Source organism: Silurus aristotelis (genome assembly GCF_946808225.1).
Source record: "Silurus aristotelis genome assembly, chromosome: 14".
NCBI lineage: Eukaryota > Metazoa > Chordata > Actinopteri > Siluriformes > Siluridae > Silurus > Silurus aristotelis.
Window position 1 is genome coordinate 16,113,389 of NC_139587.1, and position 12,909 is coordinate 16,126,297.

Sequence of the window (12,909 nt, forward strand, 5' to 3'; positions counted from 1 at the left end):
TTGTGCCAGGGTTTGCCACCTCCAACACACCATTTCCTGTGTGCCTTCCTCCTCTACAACAGCCATGAGCTCGCCGAGAGAATCGCAGGACACAGTGAGTATTCTGTTTCCCCGCTGTCCACTTCTCTTTACCCTCAGACTCGTTTGCTTGCGGCCTAGTATGAAGAGCACATCAATCTGCCGCTGGTGCGTACAGACTTCTGACCTACAAGCTTGAGCAAAACTTTGTATATAACCACAAGTATATTGTCATGTTCTGTAAAATGCAAGTATTTTAACTGGAGTTGTGTTAAGCGTTTCTTTCCAGATTGAGGAGGGGTTTCGGTATGTGTACATTGTGAAACTCCGTAGAAAATCCAAGTGTTATTTCTCGTATTTATTATCCATAAGCCGGCGCAATTCTGTTTCAACTCTCCGGAGGTTTGATGGAACAAATCGTGCTCGTTCCACTTTAACTGAGGTCTTAATATTAAAAGCTTAAAGCTGATATCCGTGAGTATTTAAATGTCACAGTATTTTATGTATAAAAACTGAGGAATCATGGCAACATTTTTATATGCAATTCATACGCGTAAAATTTTGTGAACACAATTTTTTTTTTTTACTTTACTATAACTGTGTGACAAACTAACGAGTCTTTGTCAGTAGTGTAAAATATATATTTTTTGTGTACACGCTCACTAATACTGTTCATAGTGTTCAGCGGTCATAGTGGAATCTGTTTAAAAGCTATTGTTTAAAATGCATTAAAGGAAGACGTGGTAGTTCCTACTCTGCATATTTCCACATATTGCGGTCTGCTTTGCTTTGATTGACATCAGTAATTGTAAAATATATCGATTCCTGTCGTTAGCATGACAACAAATCATGCACATGAATATATTTCTGTTGTTTGATATTGTTTGAGCTTGTTGGATGTGCTGGTGTGTACGGTGACATGGTTGTTGCTAAGGGTAATGCGGCAGCTTTAACGCGTACACATGGTGTTGGTCGTGTTGAAAATATTACAACTACTTATTATCCACCGCAGATTTGCTTCTTAACACCCTAAATCCCTCAAGGTCAGTAGGGGAGGGGGGCGGGGGGTAATGCCACCAGCATTGTGAAGATCTAAGTGTTTGTAAACACACGGATGGCATGATGTCATAGAGTCTCATTGTTCTCTTCCTTGAGTAAAATTGTGGTACATGTGACAGAAGGGGGATGGTTGTCTTACAATTCAACAGAACTCAATGACTGATCTTATTGCTTGACTGTAGTGATTAACATCATGTAAAAAGGAAATGGTGAACATAGTGAACATAGTGAAAGCCACATGATACATGTCCTCTTTCAGGGTGGTCACTGTCTGAGTAACAACCTAAATGTCTGTTGAGTTAGGATGTGCTTTAAAGGATCACATTTTTTGGCCCCCCTCATTTAATTACACTTTGGTAATTGTCAGATACATGATTAATATTTTGGCATTAGAGTGCTAACAAACACACACATATATATATATATATATATATATATATATATATATATATATATATATATATATATATATATATATATATGTGTGTGTGTGTGATATATATATATATATATATATAAAATGTGTATATATATGTGTGTATATATATGTATATAATTTCAACTTTTATAACCATAGCTATTTAGCACTTTTTAACAATTTTTTTCTTTCTCCTCCTTGAAAGTTTTAAATGTAAACCAAGCCACTTTTGGTAGGCTGATTGATTACCTCTATTCAAAAACAAGATTGAAGTTATGTATGTACATGAAGTACACTGAACAGTTATAATATCAATTATATGTGGGCACACAATACAACCAAAATCTGTTAATTTGCCAGGAATTGAACGAACATAAATGCACACACACACACACACACACACACACACACACACACACACACACACACACACACACAGTGGAGTAGATGATGATAATAGTGGATCTAGACTTAGGGCTGTGTGTTGTGGTCATATTATTTAGTTTGGCCAAAAACTGCATGGAAGAATAAAGGTACAGTAAAGTAAATAACATCATTAATACTTTGGTTTACAAAGTTCCAGGATAATGAAACTCAATACCTTGTGATTTTGTTGTGGAAGTTCCATCAATGGCCAAAAGCTGCATTTCAATTCAAACGTTTCGGATTTTGAAACGAATATTCAAAAAGTTTTTAGTGGAAAATGGAGGCTAATATGATCAGCTACAATTGAATAAATATGTGGAAGATGATACAATGTCAGTAAAAAATTTCAGGCATTAAGAAAATACCACTTGACTGAAACAATTACAAAAAAGCAAATTATTTGTTTAGTCCGTATAACTACACGGGGAGCACTGGGTTTCTCCACGGACCATTATTACAGACACCACCTGCTAAACTATGGAGCGCTCTGGACCTGTAAACACAGAAGACTCTGCAGAATAAAAAAATAGAGGAATAAGGACAAAATGGTGAGGGGTGAGGAGAGGATTTAAGCCAAAAGTTTGGGATAATTTCAAACTAAAACAAAGAAAACACCGTACAGCATGTTTACCTTTTTAAAAGTTAGGATTGTATATTTTTATTCATGATTTTTATACTTTTGGTTTTGCATTTTGATGTAATATGGCAATTAAATGCGCTAAATGGGTTTAGTTTTCACAGATATTCTTGTATGTAATTTCAGCAATAACAATGTAGATTTTTCTAAAAAGGAAATTCATTTATTTAGAGAAGTTTTTTTTTTCTCTTATGTAGTATTGCCCTTTAATGAAGAAAGTCTTTCTTATCTGATTACTTAATTCGATATCGAATAATCAATAGAATTCTCAATTACTTAAACTGTCGATAGCGGCAACCCTAAATGCCTCCCCAAAAGGTGTAATGTATAGACTTGTTCATTTATTTTAGTGATTTGTCCAGAGGTAAGAGTGATATCTATTGGTGCTTCTGTTGATTAAATCATAATCTTTTTTATAAACAATGCATGAGTTGCATCACTGCTGACTTGCCTCATTTATAAATCAAGGGTCCTTAGCCCAGTTCAGTTCAGTTCCTATTAACCCCAGCATCTAAATTAACAAAATCAAGAACCCCCACACATCTAAATTACCAAGATCAGATATTTGTACTAGATTAAAATTAGCATTTCTAGTCCAGTATTGATCAAGGGCAGGGAAAACAGCCTTTATGTGGCATGCTGTAAACATACATTCACACAGTCTTTCACACCTTCATGCAAAGTCCCTGAGCTGTAAGGCAGTGAACAGGGCAAATGTTCTCCTGAACAGGGGAGTCAGGAAAGGCTAAGAATATAAAATGTTAGATCAGAAAGAAAGAAAAAATAAACATCTTGTAATGTTCTGCATAAAGGAATATAAAACCTTCAAGCGTTTTTGAAAACCTGCTCAAGCAAATTGTTAAAAATACAAAATTGAACTCATTGCAGGTTTTAGGTTTAGTTTTTTTTTTTTCTTCCCCATTTGTTCTTGGTTACTTATTTTAAAAAGAGGGTAAATAAATCAAGAGCGAGCAGAGGTCCATGTTTGTGCCTTTTTTTTTTTCTTCTTTTTTTTTTTTTTGTCTAATTGTTTTTGTATTTTGGATTGTCAGACGCATGGGTCCAGAGCAGAATGTTAAAATTTAATTGACAAGTCCTTTATTCATATTTATCATATCTGTATTTGCAAATGCTTAGTGGCACACCTACATAACACTCGAGTGTGTGTTGGTAGATCTATTTGAGGGTAAATTAAAGTGTTCCAATTGCACGTTTTAAACAAATGACCAGCAGGCAAGACATTTTGTGGATCATATACAGATTTGTTGGTTAATTTTAGTTAACAGTGCTTTGATAAAGACTATAGTGACTGAAGAGCAGTATTATGTTTATACAACAAAGTAAACTTCAGAAGGAATTTATGCTAAAAACTCAGTACAATTTGTTTTGTATCTAAATGCTTAAATGACTAAAATCATTCTAATGCTAAATGCAGAAGTACTCATGGGTATTGTTTTGCTACAGATCATGCAGTGTGCTCTAGTTCTTTTAACACCGAGTATGAGATAACAAAAAAGTTTTGAGGAACATAACAGGAAATTCTTGTTTCTCACTTCTGCTTTCAAACGCTAAACTTTCAGAAAAAGAGAAAAAAAATTGGTCTTATTGCATGAACTCGAATGATGATTTGCTTTTTTAATGCCCTTGCCCTGTTCTTTCTTTGGTCTTTTAGTGCAGCAAGGGCGCTAAAGCTCACAGCTGTGCCAAGACTAATTGACTTTCTTTTTTTTTTTTTTTTTTTGTCTCTCATCCTCCACCTGATTCTGAACGGGTGCATTTAGTCTTCGCCAAACCTTGCATACAGCATGCGGATGATGTAATGTTTAAACCAGGGACTCCATTCAGAAATAGTGGAAAATTTACCTTTTTTAAACTCCGGGGGTGTAAAGAGCCTAACAAGAGACCTCTTTTAGCCTTCTTTTGCTCTCAAAGTAAGTTCAGACACTGCTCCTTGTCTCATTTTATTTTGGGAGCAGTAACAAGGTCTGGTGGTATCTAACCTCAATCCACAGTGCAACAGAGCTGCTATCCGTGCTTCCCTTTCAGAGCAGGATGTTCAAAAACAAATCAGGTCATCTGCATTTGGTACATTAATCCCAATGATACAGCTTAAATGACAACTTTTTCTTTTTTTTTTTTTATATATTCACTTTAACAAAATACAACAAACACTGACCTTTAAGTTTTGCTGTTTAAGATGAGATATACCTTTATTCGTCCCACAGTGGGAAAAAGAAATGTGCAAATTTAAAGTAGAGACGGAGTACAAATATAGACAATAAAACAATACAGCAGTTACAGTTTCAAACTAATTGCACATAGGTAATATTGCACACTTTAAAATGGTGTCATTGCACAGTTAAAGCTCTGATTGTAAAGTCTAATAGCAGCAGGGGAAAAAAGACCTTCAGTGTTGCTCCTTTAGACACTTCGGATGTAACCGTCTGTCACTGAAGGAGCTGCTCAGAGATGAAACTTTCATACAGAGGGTGAGAGTTGTTCTCCAGCAGTGATGATAGTTTAGATTCCATCCTCGTTTCTCCCACCTACTTTACAGTGTGCAGAGGAATCCTAATAATTGGGAGTAATGAGGAGTCAAATGTGCCTGTAGTTAGGGGTGCACAATCACTACCTTCAGTGCCTCAAGAAGGCAGATTATGTGCCCTGTCTGTTATTACAGGGTGGTCAAGAGATTTCACAATACAAGTCACCATTGTTTTGTTTTTTTCCTCTTGTTCGTCCCACTGTTCAAGAAAACCTGTTAGATTTCAGAAAACAAATTTGCATTTCATATGACTGATTTAACTGTTTAAATTTAGTTGATTTATTTATGCTCTGCTTGCTCTTCAGTCCTGCTATTTGCTAAACTACAACCAGTGAGATGTGGTCTGGTCCACAGTTGAAACAAATTTTATTTGATGGATTAAGTAGCTGTCCATGGTTCATGGATTCAATCATTGCACACTTGAAAACATGCAGTGATGTACAAAACAATCACAAACCTAAGCAAAATACAGAAAAGCACAGTTTGAAACTGTTGTAAAAATACAATTATCAAGGGCATTGACATAACATTAGATGTTATCTGTGAGTATAAGGTTTTATATCAATATAATCTTCCCGTTATGGGAATTCCATCTTATTCTTATTTTCCAAATGCTAAATTCACGAATTTGACCAAATACATAGTTTAAAATGTTATTCTTAACGTTCCTGGACATTTGGTCCCCCGCTGCGGATTCCCACGATTTGTAAAATAATCCGCAGCTTGCTGTTAGTTAGGTTCCAAATGAGAACCCGCAAATTTTTCAAGCCGTGCGTTCCGAACAGCGAATTATCAGGGGTTGACCGTACATCATTCTGTATGTATTACAAATGAAATAACTTCTGGGCAACCAAACATGGAATTGGAAAGCACGTGATGGCTTTTTTTTTTACACACCAGAAAATAATCTGGATTCTACACTGAAATTCTGAAGCCCATATCATGGCTGGATTAGCTACTGGGCTTGTAGGTTCAAGGTGTATGGAGCTCATACCTATTCGGGGATCAGATGTGTTGTATAATTATGACTCATTTGTTCTCAAGTCTTTGAACACATGATGCATAGCATTTTATGTCACTTACCAAAATGTCACTCTTGTTACTTTTTGTGTTTTTAGGCTACAATTTGTGGTCTGGCTGGTTGTGTATAACAGCTTGTAAGCTAGGCTTATTTGTTTGACTTGCTGAACTTGCTTTTTAATGGTACAAACGTTTCTACAAATCATCTGTATTGCTTTCACCCCCAGTGACCGAGTTTTTATGAAAAAGTAAAATCTCTACTGGTATGTCTTGAACACCTTGAGTTACCATATTACTGTGTTAGACTAGAGACAAAGAGAGAAAAAGAAAAGCAAAGGCTGGGTGGTTCTCAGTTTCATGGCACCAGAGCATGCAGGAATGCATCTTTTTGCCCCACCCTGTCTGTCTGGTCACTCTTGTCCATTTAACAGGAAATTTTATAGGGGCTGGGTGATTTGAGGGACAAGCAGCCCAGACAGCACATTGGGAACAAGATCTTTTTTTCAATGGTTGTGTATTTAGGTTTCAGGTAGAGGACGAAGGGACGAGTCATATGTAACCTATGTGTAATTTATTTTTTTGACAGGTACGGTTCACATAGACAGGCAGTCAATTCTGGTTCTTTTTCTGTTTTTAGGTGAGCCTGCGTCTGATCCTTGTAAGTGGTAAGACACAGGACTTCACCTTCTCCCCCAATGATTCAGCCACAGACATTGCTCGTCATGTCTTTGAAAACTGGCCTGCAGGTAAGTTTTGATTGGAATAATGATTTTGGATAATAGATATTGGGTCTGGTAACTGTTTTAGTCTATTTTAAAATCATCTTGACTCAAGACAGTTGCTGGGTACTGCAAACAGTGTTTATCTCAAGTTTGACCTTTTTTTTTTTTTTTAAACTAGCTTCTTGTTATATTTGCTTTGATGTATGCGCTTTTTAGTTGTGCTTCTTCCAACAGGATGCATCAAGTGATGTGTTGATTTTGTCCCTGTTTTGTTTTGAGGATGGGAAGAGGAGCAGGTGAGCAGCCCCAGTATTCTAAGACTCATTTTCCAGGGCCGGTTCCTACATGGCAACGTCACGCTAGGAGGTAAGAGGCATGGTATGCCTGTCAAGCACAGCATGACGGCTTCCTTCCTTTTTTAAACATTTTTATTAATTTAAGTAATGTAGATTTAAAAAAACAAGTTTCGACTGTTGTCATCTGTCAAACTATGACATTAGGATTAGGTTGGTACTCAAAAAGAGCAAAATTGTTGTTGACTGAAAATGAGATTCATAAAGTGTAAATAACCAGTATTCTCATACTGTACCATTTCTTGAATAGCCTTGAAGTTGCCTCCTGGCCGAACAACTGTTATGCACTTGGTTGCCAGAGAGACACTGCCAGAGCCTAACTCCCATGGTAAGAGCTGAATTGCCCCTTTGGCAGTCTCTTTAAACACATCCAAAGCATGTCTGAATGTCCTTCTTTTGTTTTCTTGTTCGAGGCTATTAATCTTCAACACCATATTCATTTACACTTCAAACCCATTTGGTGTTTATATAGCGATGAGCAACACAAAGCTTTTTTTTTTTTTTAAAAATACAAAATCATTAAAAAATAACAAATAAATTGTGTATAGTACCAGTCAAAAAGTTTGGACACCATGTCCTCATGTGGTTATTCTGTATTTTTATTATTTTAAACATTGTACAGTTATACTGAAGACATTCAAACTATGAAAGAACTATGAAAGAATAAATTCTTCGAAGTAGCTACCTTTTGCTTTGATTACAGCTTTCCACACTCTTGGCAGTCTCATGAGGTAATCATCACAGTTCTAGATAGAACATCACAGATGCATTAACATCTAAATGCATTAACAATGTCTGTGTCCTCAGTAAGCTCAGTCGACAAATTTGAGACAGAACCAAAATTGTTCCTGTTTAATTGGATTTAATAATTTTTTTTAAGGTATTAATTCTCTTTTATGTAAAGCTGTGGAAACAGTGAAAGGATGCGTTTCCTGTAACTTGTGAAACCTCTTGAGCCAGCAGCCTGTTCTATGCTATTATCATGGGTGGGGCTTTGGGATTAATTATATGGAGCACAGTAGCAACGTCTGGCGAGCTAAAGTGCTTGCTGTCAGTATTGCAGGTTGTATATGATGAAAATAATTTAAATCACACGACTTGATTACATGAACAAAGGTTAAACCAGAGTTTATGTATCAGATCAGCTGCATTGCATTTTGTCATTGCATGTAAGCCATTGGCTATAAAAATGGATTTGGTTACTAAGACTAAACTAATGATAATCCTTAACTTTTGGGGGGGGGGGGTATTTATTTTTTATTTTTTAGTTTGTTTACATTTTTTTGTTTAGGCATTAAAAATAGTTAAGCCATTACTGGTAACTTACTCTTGACCTTGTTCCAAGTGCAAGAATAAGTCAATGATAAAGTTGACTGTTTTGTTTGTTTTGGAATTGTGGCTCAAACCCAACAAAACTGAATTTTTTCTATTAAGAATATGAGACACCCACAAATTTTTTATTTATTTATTTTTTGTCAAATTGATAACACATACAGTTCTATAGAAATTGTAGTTTTCCTTAGCAAAGTGTCAAAGCAAAACAGCTTTAAAAGATCCAGATATGTGTGCACTTGGTTGTTATCTGATCAAACAATACAATTTGCTGATAAAGAATAAGGCGAATTGCATTTCAGCAACGACTTAATGGTTGAACTATTATAGTTATGCATTATGTAAAGGTTCATATTTGCAAAGGGGGCCTGGCTTTTACTTAATAGCAGCTTATTATGCTATTAATCTCTTTTCTAACTTAATGGTAAGACATGCCATAAAATACACCATTTGCCTTTGAGGTAAACACAAAGTTAATTTGGATAAAAGACCAGCTTAAAGGTGATTGTCTTAAATACTTATGGTTTCTTAATTTATTCTTGTTATGGCCAATGATATCTCATTTTTTGTTCACTTAGTTGACCTTATTTGGCAGTTTTAAAACCTACATTGAAACATACTGCACAATGGTAAATTTCGAGTACTTTGTTAGAACAGTGATATTTGCCTGCTGTTAATTTGTTTAATTTCTTTATTTAAGGGCAAAGAAACCGGGAGAAGACTACAGAAAGCAGCTGCTGCTTACTGCTGTAAAAAGAAATTATAATTAAAAAAAAGAAGAGAAAAACAACTCCCTGATCCCCGAACATGCCTTCTTTACCTCTGTCCCGGCTCCCCTTTTTCTGCTCGCCAACCTATGATGCATACTGAATGATTATAGAATTGGCTGAGGGTCAGATCAATTTTTCATTCACTTTATTCCTGTATAGTAGCTGGAAACCTTCTGTGCCAAGTAATCAATTTCATTCTTCCATTTGCTCTATTTTCTTGCCAAAATTAGCTTTTTGCTTAGTTAAACCATGATCCTTTGTACATAGATTACTATAAAAAAAAAATCCAAATATTAAATATTCAGATAACTAAAAGGAAAGTGTAAAATAGGAGTCTGAGAAACAGAATTTCTTGTTCTTTAGAGGAGATAGAGATCCCTTTCTCCACATATACATGGTCTTTTTTGGATGTGGCTCAGCTCTTAAGGGTTAGCTAGCACTTAAACTCACATATCTGATCATTACGATTGATTGCACTCTACTCAGACCCTCATTTGAAGCTGACAATGGTGGACAGAACATCACTTCATCACTTCCCAGCTGACATCACGGTCTGTTTGGAAATCTCTTGCTTTGTACAAATAGGACGAGAATGTGTTTGCCCTAACGTTGGTGGACTGATAGGACATGCCATGACCACCCCGTATGCCTTTGACGCTGGACCAAGCAAGAGACTGGACTCAATCATAAGGCTTTTTTTCCCCCTGATGTGAAGGCTATGTCAACACCTGTGCATGCCCTAGTCTAGCCCTAGTGTTGTCTTACCCTGGGTGTATACCTGACCTCTTAAAAACTGTTCACCTCTTGTGTGCTTGAAGGTCCGTCTACCTATAAAGGAAGAGAAAAGGTTGCCAAATGTGCTTGAACTGTGAGAAACTCCTCATCTCCTTATTCACATACACACTTTGTTTGCTAAGATGTCCTAAGGGACAGTTACTACTGTCTGATGCAAAGAATAAAAAGAAGGGAATCGTCAGAGGGCTTTTGCCTGAAAGCCTTGGCCATAAAGGCTGCATTGTAAGCAGGGTGGATTCCTGGAGCACCCCGATGAGCACCACTGGCATCGGAAAAGACTCTCGTTGGGCAAAAAATATGGGTGTTTTATTTCCTAATGTTTGTATGCTGTCTGCTTTTCTTTTGACTTCAAATTGTGGAAAAATAATATTAATAACAATGAAATTCTAAACAAAGTTATTTGTAATCTTGTGTCTGTGTATTTCAGCTTTTAATTGCTACACATTTAAAAGTCGACTGGTGTGTGTATGTGAGAGAGAACGGTTTTTGAGTAGGGATGGCCCAAATGATATGGAAGAACAGATCGGCCATGGGTAACAATGTCCAGTGGTCTTTACTCTTCCTTTGAGTGGTCATCCCACAGTGAGTATGTATTAAAATTGTCACTGCTATAAAATTAGCTTCAGAATATTAAATGTAAAAATACAGTATGCCTAAAATCCTGTATTATAAATTAATAATAAAAAAAAACATTTCAACTAAACTTGGTGTCTAATCATCCATGGAGAGGGAAAACATTGTTTTGGTTTGTTTTACTTGGCTCTCTGGGTTTGTGCTGTAGATGGCACTGTTGCTTGGGTTCTCTGAGTAGATGCCCAAATCCATTTCTGTGTGGACATTATGCTCAGCACCTCCAGCCTCAATTTTCTCACCACTGGCACTGTATCAGGAATGAATAATAATCAAGCAGTGGTGTTACACCAAGTGGATGGAGTCATTTTATTAGCCCCTATTTTATTCTCATTATAATTTCTAGAGTCTTAGAGTGAGTCAGTGTGTTTATAGTTTCATTTCTTTAAAATCGCCTTTATTCGATCTTTTGAGAAGCTGTCCATGTGTGTACGTTTTGGTCAGCTTCCATCTAATGCTTGTGTGAGAGTACAGTACATTCATGTCCATATAATAAGCTTGCTTTCTTTTTAAATAGCGTTTATACTTTATATCCTTTATATGTACAGCTGTGCGAGATTCAGTTTTCAAGCCAACACTGGCAGATAAGTAATGGAAATGTAATGGAATTGTTGGTCCAGGTAGCCTAAGCACATGTCTTCTTAGTGAACTGAGAGATCTTTTATCTATTGAAACATGTCATTCCTTTTTATTAACAATATTTTGAGTGATGGTTATATACCATATATAAATGTTCAGGGTTTTCTTGAGGGAGAGAAGTATGTACCACAACTGTTTTTGCTGTGGGATTTGGACCAGACCTGTAGGAGTGATGGGGCAAGCCGCCTTACAATTCCATTTCCTCGTCATCTCCATTGTTAATATCTTAATATGTAAGGCATAGCAGGGGTATTTTAGCAATTGTGGCACATAATGTTAGAACTGTTTAAGACCTTTTCTTTATGTAATTCACGAATTATGTTCTCAGCAAGCTTTAACTTCCCAATTTAGACCTCTGATAGAAAATGCCTCTTGGATGCATTATTATTTTAGTTGAATTTGCTGATTTAATGTAGTCTTTAGACAGGTTAGGCAAATTCATTATGGAATATCTGCTGATATTAAAACCAGCTGGTTGTATTTACAGACTGTGACTCCAGATATTCCAGAGTCTCTGTTGACCAATTTGTATTTCTGTTGCTGCCATTTATTGACTTTCTGCTGCTGCTTATGAGTGTCTTAAGTTTTTGGTAGCCTGTGAAAACAAATTGTCTTCCAGCATGGACTAAATCATAAATCCTTTGACCCTTTTGGCCAAGGTAGTTTAGTCATGGGAGAGTTCAGCACAAGTCTTTTCTGCACTAAGGGTCAGCATGCCAGCAGAGTGTGACTGCTTACTTTTTCCTCACTGCCTCTAAATCTCTCTCCAATCTGAAGTTCATGTAGCAGCATTATTCTTTTGAATGGAAGGCGCCCATATAAAGAGGCGCTGCGTCAAGTTGCTACTGTTAACAGGAAATAAGTACACGTCTCTGTTTCCTGGTATTGAGGACAAGCCAAGCACTACAGTTGTTACATTGAAGGCATTGTTTTTTTTGTTTTTTTAGATTTTTGAAGTTTCGAAAATTATCAAACCTGTCATGCTTAAAGAGAGGACTATCATTTAAACAATATGATCTCTGCACCTCATGCACAAACGGAGCAAGGCATTTTTGAATGAGCTAAATTCTACAGGGACTAGATCTTCTGGATGCTGCGAAGGTTAAAGAATTTCTCACATAGTTTGGAATGAAGTGTATAAACCAAATTACAGGTTGCATTATTCAACCATTGTTCCCTTTTTTTACTGCTCCTCTGGACAGGTCGTCTTCAGTTCAGTGTTAAAGAGCACATTTTATCAAAGTAGTTTAAACAGGGTTTAGGTTGATTTGTACCAAGCGGTTTTCTTCCTGCAGCAGCATTACCTTCACTCAGCAGTGTAATTACTGCTTAATTATACACCGGATTTTGCTAAACAAGTCTTGATTTGCCAAGACTGCACAGAATTCACAGATATAATTTCTATTATTTTATTTCCAAGATTGTCTGGTCTCCATCACCGTGTTAAAGCCACACCCAAGTGTTGAAGAATGAGTTCATTACCAGTTTTTGTTATAGTGCTATATAATCTCAGTCAGTACAACACTTTCTGGGCTTGTCTTCCCC

General features: G+C 36.4%; 1 protein-coding gene and 1 long non-coding RNA gene across 3 annotated transcripts in view; one reads left to right on the forward strand and one right to left on the reverse strand.

The window, feature by feature from the left end:
• Nucleotides 1-10,798, forward strand: part of ubl3b (ubiquitin-like 3b) — a 12,019-nt gene extending 1,221 nt beyond the window's left edge. For both annotated transcript variants that reach the window (XM_083560048.1, XM_083560049.1), the window contains exons 2-6: nt 1-94; nt 6,761-6,869; nt 7,125-7,211; nt 7,449-7,526; nt 9,231-10,798. The exon at nt 1-94 is cut by the window's left edge. In XM_083560048.1, the coding sequence (XP_083416174.1) occupies nt 65-94; nt 6,761-6,869; nt 7,125-7,211; nt 7,449-7,526; nt 9,231-9,283 (357 nt within the window). In that variant the 5' untranslated portion in view covers nt 1-64 and the 3' untranslated portion in view covers nt 9,284-10,798. The remainder of the gene's footprint in view (nt 95-6,760; nt 6,870-7,124; nt 7,212-7,448; nt 7,527-9,230) is intronic.
• Nucleotides 2,023-5,378, reverse strand: LOC310736512. The gene is made up of 2 exons (XR_014536570.1): nt 2,389-5,378; nt 2,023-2,352 (listed from the first exon to the last, which is right to left on the reverse strand). It is a non-coding gene; the product is annotated as an uncharacterized lncRNA (long non-coding RNA).
• Nucleotides 10,799-12,909: the final 2,111 nt, after the last annotated feature.